The sequence below is a fragment of the Artibeus jamaicensis genome, unplaced genomic scaffold, assembly GCF_021234435.1.
Source record: "Artibeus jamaicensis isolate MK-2021 breed Jamaican fruit bat unplaced genomic scaffold, CSHL_Jam_final scaffold_847, whole genome shotgun sequence".
NCBI lineage: Eukaryota > Metazoa > Chordata > Mammalia > Chiroptera > Phyllostomidae > Artibeus > Artibeus jamaicensis.
Genome location: NW_026522057.1, coordinates 28641746 through 28655616, shown reverse-complemented (window position 1 = coordinate 28655616; position 13871 = coordinate 28641746). Strand labels below are relative to the sequence as shown.

Here is a 13871-nt window from a genome sequence, read left to right as displayed (position 1 = left end):
TGACACCCAGGTTGTGAGCTGCTTGGAGCTGTTTGGCAGAAGTGTTAGCAAGGAGTCAAGTGTGGTCTCAAAGTGCTCCCTCCCTAGTACGAGCAGCCTTCCCGAGGTTCCCGGCCTCTTCTGGGCTTCTCCAGTTGAAGGGTTCTGCACCTCCCACCCTACCAAATCCCAGGATCTCCAGAGATGAGGACCAGCAGGAGGGAAGACACCTGGAGTTGGGGCTGGGTGCTGGTAGGCGGAGTCGGGGAGGCTGAAAGCGGCTTTGGAGCAGTGAGGCCCGGACTCAGCCACCAGCATTCCTCCCATCTCGGGCTTGGCCACCTCCTTCCTCCACTTTGTGCCTTGTAATGATTCAAGTCAAGAAAAGACCTGAAAAGCTTTGTCCTGGGGCCAATAGCAGGCGTCCCGGGCACTCCACACCCCCCCCCCCCAGCACAGAGGCAGCCCCAATGTTTGCGACTCAACCGGGTTTCCAAGCTGCAGCTACAGCAGAATAAAGGCAATGACACCACATGTATAGGAAACATTTTTATTTCAAAAAGTACATATTGGAGGCATCCTAAAACCTTACAGGCTTCTGGACATGGAAGCCTACAGAACAGACAAATAAATATGCAAACCCACCCACCTTCTGGAGTTGAACCTGGGTGGACACTGGAGGTGTCTCTGGGTCATAAATACACAATATGTCATAGATCAGCATTAAATACTACCACTGAACTCTCATAACTTAATTTGTCTTGTAGACAGATATAGGTGCGTGCATTCAACACACCGGCACAGTCCCATCCCCAGCTGGCCCAGCCCTCTGTCCCCAAGTCTGTGAACGGACATCAGTAAGTGGTGGAGCCTGCAACCTGGAACCTGTGTTGGGGGAGCCAGGGTGCAGACATGCCAGAGGGCTGTCCCCGATCCGGGACCCCTGCTGGAGTCTGGAGGGACTGGCTGTTGTAAGGCTGCTGCCTCCCCTTCCCGTCCTTAGTCTTTTAAACGGAAGACAGAGTCTGGGTGGTGGAGACCTGGAGAAGGACACAAACCTAGTCTGCTCCATCACCCAGACCACCGCCAGACAGTGGGGTGGTCAGGCCCATGAGGGCAGTCACAGTGAAGAACTGAGAAGAGAGAGCCCGGGACATTGGCCCCCTGTCCTGAGAGCCTCTACAGGGAGTGCCAGAGAAAGGCTGGTTTTGCAAGAAAAATGAGCGCTTGTAGCCCCGTCTCAACCACAAAACTTTATGACACCTTGCTGCCCAGGCCACGGCCATGCCTAGCTGGAAAGGGGAGGAGGGCCCAGCTCCGGAGACCACAGCACAGGCCACCTCTGCAAGTCACACCTTCTTGAGCTGCAAAGGGCTCTCTGCGGAGACAGCCCCGACGAAGAGGGCCAGGAGTCCCTGAGCCCAAGGCCCACAGCCACCCCCTGGGAGCCCCGAGATGACCTGTCAGAGTGGTCACCACATCACCCATGTGGCTGGCTCCCGCACTAACCGAGCAGGGCAGTCTCTGGCACCGAGCTTGGTGCCTAGTGCACAATCAGGGCCCCGTCAATCCCGAACAGCCCAGCCCTGCCTGCTGACTCCCTGCCACTACCAGGTCACAAGCCATCATGCCCGGCGCTTCTGCCTGCAAAGAAACTGAAGACAGCCACGCCAGAGCACAGAACATCCGCCCCTGAGAAGTGAAGTGAGGGCTGTGGAGAGGCCCAGATGGGAGCCGACTCCCCCAGGGGAACGCTCGGGCCAGGAGGGGTGAAGGCCGAGACCCAGGGGAGGGTGCCCAGGGAGCAGAGTCCCGGGGCAGGACACAGCATTGTGGGGGCCGACTCCACCTGCCCTCCAGCAGTGCCTGGAGCACAGAGGGTGCAGAGTGACCAGGTGAGCCCAAGGGATGGGAAGGGACAGCTGTGAACTGAGGCCACTCCAACAGGGTGTCCAGACCACAATGTCTAACCTGAAGTGACGACACCACACGGGAAGACCCTGAAGACCACAAGGCTTCCTCCCCAGAACCACGGCCACGTGCCCAGAAAGGGTCTTATGTGCCACCTGGTGACGCAACACTGCTAAGATGTGTCCTCCCGGTAAGGACATGTCTTCACTCAGTTCACTGGGACAGGCTGCTCGTTGAGCACCTGCTTTCAATGCACCTAACGAGGAACATGCAAACACCCTCCTCTTTGGAGGGAAGGCAAAGCAAAGCTATGCTGGGGACCTTGAGAGGACAGGACCACCCAACCCCCAAAACCGCTCCCAATCCGAGAGAAAAGTACCCCCCCACCGTGGGGCTCTCCGGGAGCTCCTGGTGCCCCGCCTCCACCCTGAAGAAAGTGCCACAGGCCTCCGTGACACATCACACCGGACCCTGCTTCCCAGTGCCCCCTTCGCTTAAGGAAAGGCCGAACTGCATTTCAAGCTCTGGAACCAACCATAAGGCTACACTGCCTGGGGCCTGCCCTAGAGAAGGCGGGATTCTGGACTGCAGGCTGGTGAGGGCACCTGCAGCTGTCTGCCTGGCCAGGCTTCAAAGGCAAGCTCAAGCTCCCAGGGCCTGCCAGGAAGGAGCGAGCCACGACCTTGCACCTGCAGGCGTTCACCCTCTTACACCCAAACGAGTTCGGAGGAGTCCTGCAGGGGGCAAGTGGAGCACAACAGACCAGCTGGTGGGCAAGGGCGGCCAGTGCCTGCCTCAGCCCAGGTCCGCTGCAGACAGCAAACACTTGGCAGATCCCTCTGGGCCCCCTTTGAGGTCCCACCGGTCCCAGTGCCCTGAGCCCCTGGGTCTCAGCTCCCCTGCTGGAAGCCCACCCCTGCGAGGAGTGTTTTGGTGTGTGACCCCCTTCATCTGGGGAAACTGTTTGCTAGGATACCCCGCACTGGACGTGAAGTTTGGGACCCCACCACAGCCATGGCCAGCCTGATTCCCAATGCCCAAGGCAGCAGGGTCTGTGGGGAGGCAGGCCTAGGCCGTTCTCCAGCTCTCAAGGGAGAACCCATTCCCCTCCGCTGGCGCTCCCGAAGTGGTCCTCCTCTCCTGAGGCGGGAGCCAGTCTGTCAGTACTGGGAGACAGATTACTGTGTGTGTGTGGTGGGGATTACCTGATGGAGCCAGAGACATGTGCTGGCAAAGCTCTTCCTGGACCCAGGGAGGGGCACTCACAACTGGTCTTGGCCCCAGCAGATGTGACTTAGGTTCTAGGCGCATAGAATGACCCAGGCATAGGACTCTGAGGCTCGCTCAGCAGCCCAAGAGCCCCTGTTCCACCTGGTGAGCCAGACCTGTCCTTGGGCATGAAGGAGGGGGTCGTCACCCCCTGAGGTGCCAGGTTACCTGCACCGAGGCCCTCCGTGGGCCAGGCCCGGGGCTAGTGCAGCTCCTGGGGGTCCTGGGGTGGCCGAGGCTGGCCCACGTCCATGTCAACGGTGCTGCTGTCGAGCTCGAAGCCACGCCCACCCAATGGCGTCTGGGGCATGAACTGGCGGAAGATGCTGACACTCCCGTGCCAGAAGGTGGGCTCCGGGAGCCGGCCCACCACGCTCCATGCCCGAGCCTCAGGATCATAGGCCTCCACCACGTCTGAGAGTTCAAACGTATTGTCATAGCCCCCCGAGACATACAGCTTCCCTCCGAGGACGGCCAGGCTGCCCCCCACGTGCACCTGTGGGTCAAGGGGGACAGGTGAGTGGAGGCTACCAGCCAGGGCACGGCAGAGCTCCCACAGCCCCTCTCCATGGAGGGGAGGGGGAGCCGTGTTCCACACACGCCCCAGGGCAGACCAAGGCCCTCGCTATGCCCCACCTAGGGACACGGGCCCCACGCCTAGTCCCTACCGTGGTGAGGGGCTACAGGGGCACTGCGTCTCCCTGTGAGTGTCCCTGGCCCTTTAAGGCAGGTACAACCATCCTTCCCACCTCACAGATGGGAAAATGGAGCTCTACGGCCGAGGGTCACAGGGCTGGGACTTGACCCGAAGCCTGGGCTCCGAGCTGTAAGGCTGGACCGCCCCATCTTTCTCATCTCAGACTTGCTGTCATGAGTGTGTGTAGCTCATGTGGGGGGAAAGCGTAACATTACATTTCTGAAGTGTGAAGATGCTAAGCTGTGATGCTATGACTTCTGACATCAGCCGTGCAGAGGCACCATGAGAGCAGGTTTGGAAATTTTAAGGAAGACAGAAGAAAAAAAAAAAAAGAAAGATGGTGGTGGATATAGGTGGAGCCGAGCTAAGGGGATCGCTCATGTGGCCAACCACTGCCCTGCTTCCTGGCTCGGCCCCCCTCTCCTCAACAGCCAGAGAGAGGGTGAGACTCGGACCCTGCAACAGTGGCAGTGTGGGTGTCCTGCTCAGAGCACACAGCAGGTGCTCAATAAATGCTTTACTCCAAGACCAGCCCCTGAGAGTTCTATGTGTGACCTTGTCCACCTGGTTGTCTGCTGGTTCACCTGTACCAGCCACACCGGGCTGAGGGCTTGTTCCACGAACTCACCAAGCACACCTCACTCTGGGGCCTTTGCATGTGTGTGCCACCCCCTCCCATCCCCCGCTGGGGCAAGCTCTTCCCCAACACGCTGTCTGCCTCGTGGCGACTCAGGCTTCCGACGTGGGCACATTTACCTGATTCATAGACGGGATCTTGTCCCATTCATTCTTCGTGGGGTTATACACATCCACCTCGGCAGAGTCGTCCCTATGGGGGATGGGGAGACAGGGGTCAGAACGAGAAGGAAGTACTCCCAGGTGCAAAGCACCGGAGAGGAGCATCCTCCAAGTTCCTTGTCTTTGGTGCCACCTGACAGCCCAGTGGCCAGTGGGACCCTATCCCTGATCTTAGGCCCCACACCTACCTCTGGTCCAGCTTCCAAAGTCAGAACCCAGCCCTGCTCCCTAAATTCAAAGATCTCACCTCCAAGGTGCTTAACCCTTCCCCTACCACCCAGTCCCCCTCTCTGTGGCCACACTGGCTACACATCCAGAACTTACCGGGGTCCTTCCCGCCCATCTCCTACCTCACCCTTTCAACCCGGACTAGGCCACCTGTGTAAGACAGCCTTTCAAAGCTGACCGGACCAGGCCAGCTCCTCACAACCATCAAACACTGCCACGTGCCCCAGAACAATCCTCCTTCACTGCCTGTACCCCCGCTATCAGCCCCCCAATCCCACTCTGTCCACTGCTGTCCTTGGCACCCAGCAGGGTAACGGCAGCTACAGGAAGGAGATGTATGTCCCCATATGGCTCTTCCCTTGGGGTCAACCTTATCTGCCAGTGCCCCGATCTCTGCGACCGAAGGCTCCAAGGCACAGCCTTGAAAAGCAAAGGCACTCCCCCAAGACAAGTAATGATCTCAGACCCGTGGGGTCCCCTCTAGAGAGAAGAGCAGTCACCGGTACCCCCAAACAAGCCTCTGTAAGGAGTGCAGAAATCTGAATTCCACACAACTTTTCACACATCATATGATGGTAGTCTCGCTTTGACTTTTCCCCTCCAGTTACTTTACAATGGAAAGGCCCACACTGTGATAAATAAGGCCAGAAGCCAGTGGGCTGCCCGCCCCAAGCAGAAACAATACAAACTGCAACCAGACAGGCCAGGCTGGACAGTGTTGCCAGCCCAACCCTCTGTGGAGACTCACCCCCCCCCCAAGAGGCCACCTTAAATGGGGACCAAGGTGGACATGGCTGGGGGAGGAGGGAGCAACTGCTTTCAGGACAAAAGCAGCGCCAGGCTGCGGAGGACACCTTCCCAACAGGAGCTGCCCCACAGGTGGCGGTCCAGGCAGGGGGTTATGTGGCTCATCAGGCACCAGAGAGCATGCGCAGGGTGGCTCCGGGACAAACACAGAAGCGCATTGGACACAGGTGTTCCCTGCACTTGAGGGAGGCAAGGTCGAGCCTCTATTGGTCACCAGAGGATAAACGGGGGTCGGGGCAGGGGGGCTTTCTTTCGCGACTGCTCACTCTCTCAGCTGGGCAGGGGAAGGGGCAGATCTGGGCCCACCTTCCCTGGCCCCCCACAGCTTAGGGAAAATCCTCACAAAGGCTAAGGAAGGGGATGGGGGGCACCCTCATGCTTCTTCCATGTGGACTGGCTTAGTAATGACATGACTGAGACCAGGAGGCACCGGGGCCTCAGGACGGCAGACTGGCCCTTGGGCACACCTGGCTCTAGGTCCACGGGAGAAAGGACATTCTCAAAGGCACTGGGACCCGGCCAAAGGGCTGACACTCTGCTGGGCTGTATTTATAGCTGTCCCCACCCCCCTGAAGACAGCTACCAGGACTCGGAAGGAGAGCTGGGGGAAGGGTCGGGCGACGTTTGTAACAGGACCCCGGCTCGGAGCAGCCCGCAGTTCCTGGCCTACGGTGATGTCTGGCCCCTCGGACACTTGCAAGTGACGCCACCTCTGTCTGAATGTGCTCAGCAGAAAGCCTGGGAAGGAGAGCTCAGATGGTAGGAGTTTGGGGGTCCTGAGAAGATAAGTGCACCCTTCTTCTGAGGCTCCCAATTCGAAGCCCCAGACCGAAAGGGGACAGAGGGACAGAGGAGAGTGCTGTTCATCCCTCCCCTTCCCTCCTGGGCTGTGCCTTAGGCAGGCTCCAGGCCAGGGAGGAGAGCAGCAGGCGGGTGCAGCAGGCCGGGGCTCCTGGCTCCCCGGATGCCCGTGGGCCCCCAGGAGGCGGCATTTGGCTCTGACCAGTCCACAAGATGGGCAGATGCTCAGTGACCCTATGGCTGCCCGCCTCCACTCCGTGCTGCCAGGGCTACAGCCTGCCCAGGGAGGCGGAAGTGCAGTGACCCACACAGGGACCTGGACGGATGTCCTCGCTTCAGACCTCGTACCACCCCTTGAAGCCTGTGGCTGGAAGTCCCCTACCCCCCAGCCTGTTCTGCTGTCCATGAGACAGGGACAACGGTCATGGAGGCCAGCAATGAAAATGCCCAGGATGCAGGTGACGCAGCATTTGGCCCGTCCAGGGCCCAGTGTGAGCTGACTATTGTCATCACCCCACAGGTGGCTTTGGGGCCTGCTCAGTACCAGCTCCCTCCCTGGTCCACAGTGGCTGTGGGACTGGACAACAGCATTTGTCGGACAAGACTCATGGGCCCCCTCAAGTGCCAGGCCCGGCGGGGAGGGAATGGACACACCAGCGTTGCTTTAAACAGAGTAGGTAGGGCTGATCCAGCCACCTGGCCTCTCGTACCTGGAGGCAGGGCCCCCCAACCCCTGGCCTGAGTTTGGTGGGCACTCTGTGAGGTGGGCAAAGGGTCCCTCTGCAGCAGCCACACCTCCCCCAAAGACCTGAGAGTCCAGAAAAGGTCTCCTCTGGTCTTTTCCAGGTTCCGAGCCCCTGGGAGAGGACTAGATCCTGTTCAACAACAAAGGCCGTGTGCCAGCCGCCAGCGCCTCAGGAGGTCCTCCAGGTGCAAGTCCAGCCAAAGTGGTACATTTTACTTAGTGTCTAGGAAAACTCTTGGAAAGGACCTGACCCCACTACACTTGGGATCCCCTGATTAAGAAAACCTAGAAGCCCACAGAGAGCACTCTGAGAACTAGCAGGACAAAGACCCAGGTGAGCCATGGGCTGCTCGTCCGTGAACGGAAGAACAGAGCTGGTGTGCTTGGCACGAGGGCCTGGTTAGGAAGATCACTTGGTAGCTGTGGCCCCTGGGGACTCACCTGATGAAGTACATGAGTCCGTTCAGAGTCACTGTCTTGGGGGCAAAGGACCAGGGTGGGAGCTGGCCGCAGTCCACCAGCGACCAGAGATCGGTATCCGGGTGGTAGCACTGCATCACCATCGTCTCCTTGCCGGCGAGGGAGCCGATGGCGTAGAGCCGACCGCGGCAGGCGGTGGTGGAGCAATTGTCCATGGGGTAGGTCATGGGCTGCAGGGCCTCCCAGGAGTCGGTAGTGTGGTCGTAGCGCTCAGTGCTGTCCGCGGCCACCACGTACAGCAGTCCGTCCAGCACAGAGGAGCTGTGGTACTCGCGGGCCTTCAGCATGGGTGCCACCTCCGTCCACTCGTTCACGCTTGAATTGTACCTCCATACGCAGTCGTACAGCCTGGAGCCGTCGGACCCACCTGCCAGGGCACGAATAGCATACAGGTCAGTCTACGCCGACCAGGAGTGGGACACCTGCCCACACCTCCCCCAAACTTCCGAGAGGGCACCTCCAGGGGAGGGATGGACCTCCAGGGGCTCTGTGCTGGGGCTAAGGCAAGGCAGATGGCTCCCCGGCCACGCTTCATGCCGTAACAACACCTCCACATAAGTCCTGACTTGGCTGGTTGGAGCATCTTCCCGCAAACCGAAAGGTCGCCAGTTTGATTCTCCACCAGGGTGCACGCCTGGGTTGCAGGTTTGGTCCCCCAGTCCATGTAGTTCCAGAGGCAACAGGTTGGCGTTTCTCTCTCTCACATTAAAGTTTCTCTCTCCCCGTTCCCTCTCTCTAAAATTAGTGAGCATGTCTGCAGTTGAGGATAAAAATTTTAAAAACTCCCAATCTCTGCAGACCAAGCAAAGGCCCTGGGGCTGCAATTCCAAGTGCAGAGCAACCCCCGTCTGGACCCCACCTAAGCCATCAAGCGCCTGAACCAGGCCAGGACCTCAGGTCTTAAGAGTCAGTCAGTTCTCTGGGGCACACAAAGCGTATGAGTGGGATGCACAAGGTCTTGTCCACCAAATCCTAGGCTTCCTGGCCACCCCCAGACCCAGGCTGTGCCAGGAACAGCTGACAAGTCTACTTCACACTGCGAGTGAGGGACCCGACACAGAAAGTAATGCCTGAGTGGCATTCTGGGCTCTGGTTCTTCATTTTGGTGCAGGTTACCCATGTGTCTCGTCTGGGAAAACTCATCAAGTCGTACAAATACAGCACACAGCAAAATCAGTAGTCTACTTTCAAGTATAATTAATGAATAATACAAAGATAAACTGTTTTTGTGTAATCACAACTAAAACCTACTTTTGCCCACCCCTGTATACGTATACTCTTCCGTCCAGGTTTCAAAAAAGAAATAAAAACAAAAAACCAAAAAAAAATCCACAATCAAAGCCCAATGGCTTGGATTGTAATTGTGAATTAAACCAGTCTGCCTGGGAGCTTGAACCCTCCCCCCCCGCCCTCGGAAGGGACCCCAAGACCCCAGGGTTGCATTCCCCACTCAGAGGACGGCGCCTCGGCAAAGCTTAGAGGACATTCCATCTGGCTCACGGTCCTGAGCTTTTTAAAGAGAGAACACAAGTTGGGTGAAGTCTGCGCTGTGGGCCTTCTTCCTTCTACGGGAGAAGCAGGTCTAAGGCAGCTGAGACCAGGCTCTCCCCAACGACATTCCCTACAGGCAGCTGTTTGGAACGACCCAGCCACCTGTCCAAGCCCATTAGCTGCTCAGCTGAGACATTTATGGAAGCGTGTGCAAAGTTGGGGACAGTGTGACTGACCAGTTTGGGAAGGGAATTCCTTGGCTAGACTTGAGGGGCAGGGGCATGGCTCCCCAACAACACAGGGCCAACCTCAGATTGCAAAGGGGCTGGTTCTAGGAGACGCCAGCAGAAGCTGGACCTAAAGCCCTCTGCCCTGGAAGCTGTCTGTCCTTAGGCTGGGACGCCTCCCGCTCGTCAGAGTCCCGAGGGAACACAGGAGCAAGTCTCAGATCTGGCTTTCTCCCGGATGTGCGGGGGGGGGGGGGGGGGGGGGCAGCCCCCAGGCGCTCTGCCTGATAACAGTCCAGCGCAGGGCCCTGAATGCACACTCAGTAGGGCTTCTTTCCTTATATAGCCGCACAGGGAACGCCCCATCTCACCCCACAGAAGCTGGCAGCCTCCTGTTGGCACCAGGATTTATCCGTAATAAAAAATGTGGGAGAAGCCCAGAACTGGGGCGGGCTGGGGCCCGCCCAGCATGACTCGGCAGTGTTTTGGGGTTTGAGCCAAGTAACTGGAAGAAAATCTCTTAGCATGTGACTATGTTTACAGTCACTGGGAAGGGAGCAGCCTAAACACCATGTGACTCACAACTTGCATCCCAAGTGCAAGCCCAAGAGAACCTAGACAGTGGTGACGAAATTCGGGCCTCTGGAGCCCCGGTGGCAGCTCGGCTGGGAGTATTCCCTGGGAGGGGAGATGGATGTGTCACAGGGCGTAAACCCCGGGCCTGTCGCTGGATCCCTTAGGAATAAGAAAAAAGCACCCATTGTGCAGGGTGAATGCCCCAGTATCTTCCGACCAGAGGGGGGAGTGGCATCTCCCTGAAAGGAGTGGGCTACCCAGGCATGCCCCCCCACAGCTCGTGAAAGAAGACGGCAGTCTGTCCCTGCTCACATAAGAGGCTCTTCTTTTACGTCCAAAGTATCGACCCTAGAACCGTACCCACTGGCCAGTTAGAGGGAAAGGGAAGTGACCGCTTGTACTCAGCTGAGGTCCCAGACTCTGCATCCTATGAGTTTCTTCGTAAGGTATACACGCTCCCTCCCGCAAGGGTGCAGGAAGCCAAACCCAGAAACCCCTGCCTGGGGGCTGGGGGTGGCCGGCCCAGATTCCTCCCGACAAGCCCACTCACCCGTCACGTAAATGTCGTTGCCAAGTGCTACGATGCTGTAACCCCCACCCAGGTGGTCAGGAAACTCGGCCAGGTAGCGCCATTGGCCCGTCTGCGGGTTGTAGCAGTCGACGGTGACCAACTCGTCGCAGTCCTGGTCACAGCCGCCCACGAGCACGAGGATCTCAGCGAGGCCGGTAGAAGGGCGCGGGCGCATTCGGGGACAGGGTCCCCGGTCGTGGCGGTCGTAACGTGCCGCCTGGAAGTCGCGCGCCTCGCGCAGGAGGCGCAAACAGGGAGGACAGCGCGCCACCAACGGCTCGGCCTCGACGTGAGCCAGCAGATAGAAGCGGCGCACGAAGGGGAGGCGCACGGCCTCCAGCAGCTGCGGCCAGTGAGCTGCGCGACGCGGCGGGTCGGCGCGCACCCAGCGCAGCGCCAGCTGGTAGGCGGCTTCCTCCTTGGGCACGCACAACCCGTCGTCGCGCAGGTAGCGCAGCAGGCGCGCCAGAGGCAGCCGTTCCAGCTGCTCGGCGCCCAACTCGCCCACGTGGCGCAAAATGAAGCGCTGCGCCGCGTTCGCCAGCCCGGCGCAGCTGAAGGCCTCGGCGAAGTCCTGCATGTCCAGGCAGTTAGCCAGGTCTAGCTGCTGCTGCAGGAAGGCGCCGCACGCCTCCTTCACCGCCGGGAACTGCAGCAGGTCGGCAGCGCGCAGCAACGGCTCGGCGTTGTCGCCGCTCACGGCCACGCGGCCAGTGTAGCTGAAGTCCAGCAGTAGCTGCAGCATGTCTGGCGGGACGCCGTGCAGGCGCACCCGCTCGGCGCGGCTCTCGCGCAAGTGCCCGGCGAACATGGCGCGGAAGTAGGGGCTGGCGGCAGCCAGCACAGCTCGGTGCGCCGGAAAGTCGCGCCCGCCCGCCGCCTCCAGGGTCACGTCCAGGAACTTGCGTTCGGCGCGGAGCTGGCTCAGGCCGCGCAGCAGGCTCAGCGCGTGCGCAGGGTCGGAGAAGGGCAGCACGGCTAGGGGCGCCGGCCGCTCCATGGCGCCTTCGCCGAGGGGCGCGGAGCAGGGAAAGCGTTACACCGGGAAAAGCCGCGGCCGGGGCCAGCGGGAGAGACGCGGCGAGTCTGGCGCAGCCGCTATAAATACCGCGGAGCGCCGCGGCCTCAGTGAGGCCGGCTGGGGGTGGGGCGCCGCCGGCACCGCCCACTTAACCCCTTCAGGCCCGGCGCCACCGCCCGGCGGAGCGAGCTACTCCACCACCCCTTGCGCTCCCGCCCCACGCTCGCGGCTGAGTCACCGCCGCCCTAGCCCGCTCCCTCCCGCCGCTTTTCGGGGGCTTCCAGCGGCCTCTCGCGGATTCCCGGGCTGGGACGCTGGGTGACAAGTGTTCTAAGGGGCGGCCCTACCGCGCGCCTGGATCCAAGGCCTTCGGGGCCTGCCCACGACCTACCCTTGCCCAGCTGCTAAACAATACCGGGTGGGGGCGAGCTCGGCGCCCGAAAGGTAGTCACCCCTTTCCCGCCAGATTTCCTAACTGCATCCTCACCGCCCCCCGCCCCGCCGCCCCTCCCAACCCGTATGGTTGTTCCGTACAAAGGCTTTAAAAAAAAAATTGTTTCGCAGGGGATGCTAATTAACCCTGTCACTGGCAAATTTTCAAACAGGATCTTTACAATTCAGGACCAACGTATGAGCAAGTATAAAGTTTTTAGGTGACTTTTTTTTTTTTTAAAGCTCATTTATAAGTGATAGGGGCCAGGTGCCAGGAATCCATTCCTCTGTGTTCCTGCAGGAGTTTCCAACTTGACTAACTCGGTCATGAACTTTCATCAGTATCCGAGGCGCAGTTTCAATTTTCGATGCACAGACTGAGCTGCCCTCCGAAGGGGGCAGGCGTGCTCTGGGTTCGATCACCCTGGTCATCAAGGCCTCCTTGCCTCCTGTCCTGGCGATGTAGGTGAGAAAGGCAGAAAACAGAGGGTAGGAGAGATTCCTAAGAATATACTATTAAGCTGGACAAAAAGCTAAAGCAGCAGCAAACAATTCCAGGAAAAATAGCAGGTTTTTGTATTCTTAGAGGGGACACTGCTCGAGGGACATTCGGTGTCCCCTCAAGAGAATGTCAGGGAGGGACATTCAGCCCAAGGTCAGATAAGGGATTGCTTTTAAAAACCAGGGAATGTGGACCTTCAGAAATGTCCTAGTCACTTGCGGGGTGACAGAAAGAGAAATCTGCCTTAAGAAAAGAATGTCTTATGATGGTTCCAAAAGACACAATACCAGGCAGGACTGCATTTTCAACATAAGCATATGCAAAAACTTCTGCACTTGGAAGCCATTTCTTTTTCCTTTAACATATGCTTTGAGTTTTAGAAGACTACTTCGCCTCCAACTCTTTCGCTTTGCAGGTGAAATCCGCGTTTGTTTTTGTTGTTATTTAATAGTTTCCCACCTCTGAGCCCTGTGGGCTTGGCAGAGACATTCCTGATGAACCATCCCACCCAGGCATGTCCCATCCTAGGTCCGCACTGGGGAGTCAGTTCCAGCCAAGTCTGCACAACCTTTACAGAGGACATCTTGTTTTCATTGCCTGTCTGAAATGAGAACTGGAAGCCTTTTCTTCTCCTGCGTCTCTCATCAGCCTGCCCTGAGCATGTATCTGGTCTAAATTTCAGCATGGGAAGCACAGGACTGAGTAAGAAAACAGTCAGGTACCCGGCGGACTGCCTGTTGCCCATAGATGGACTGTTCACACAGCTCTTTGCAGCGGCATTCCTGGGCCCAGGAGCCTGGCCAATAGCTTAGCTGCACAGGCTTTGTGACAAGAAAAGCCTGAGCAGCCAGGAAGTGGGGCTTTTGGAGTGAAAAGTACTACAGTCCCTCAGTCAGAACTCACTCACCTTGCATACATTATTACATCTCCCGGAAGTCAATAACGTTTCTCTAGCTAAGAATTGATTCCAGCTTTATGTGTTCCTAATGAGGGCTCATTTCAGCAAATCGTGTTTGAGTCTTCCTGGGAAGCTGTGAAGAACAATGTAGAAATGTACTGAAATGGAAAGATGTTCATGCTGTGGAATCAAGTGAAAGATCTGATTACCCATAATATGACCCCCTTCTGGGTTTCTGTGCTAACATAAAAACTGTGAAGGCAACATTTTCTCCAGGTGTTTAGGCTTCTTTCTGCTTGCCTCAAAGCTTCTTTAATTTTCTTTTTTTTTAAATTGTATTTATTTAATTGTTGTTCAAGTACAGTTTTCTGTTTTTTACTCCCATCCCAGCTCACCGCCTCAGTGATAACTTCCTCTTAATATACCAAACATACACTG

General features: G+C 57.9%; 1 protein-coding gene across 1 annotated transcript; it reads right to left on the bottom strand.

The window, feature by feature from the left end:
- Positions 1 to 515: 515 nt before the first annotated feature.
- On the bottom strand, positions 516 to 11691 carry KLHL21 (kelch like family member 21). The gene is made up of 4 exons (XM_037154250.2): positions 10560 to 11691; positions 7677 to 8082; positions 4613 to 4685; positions 516 to 3655 (listed from the first exon to the last, which is right to left on the bottom strand). The coding sequence occupies exons 1-4, from the start codon at positions 11578 to 11580 to the stop codon at positions 3362 to 3364; spliced, it is 1794 nt and encodes a 597-aa protein (XP_037010145.2). The 5' UTR covers positions 11581 to 11691; the 3' UTR covers positions 516 to 3361.
- Between the last annotated feature and the right edge of the window lie 2180 nt (positions 11692 to 13871).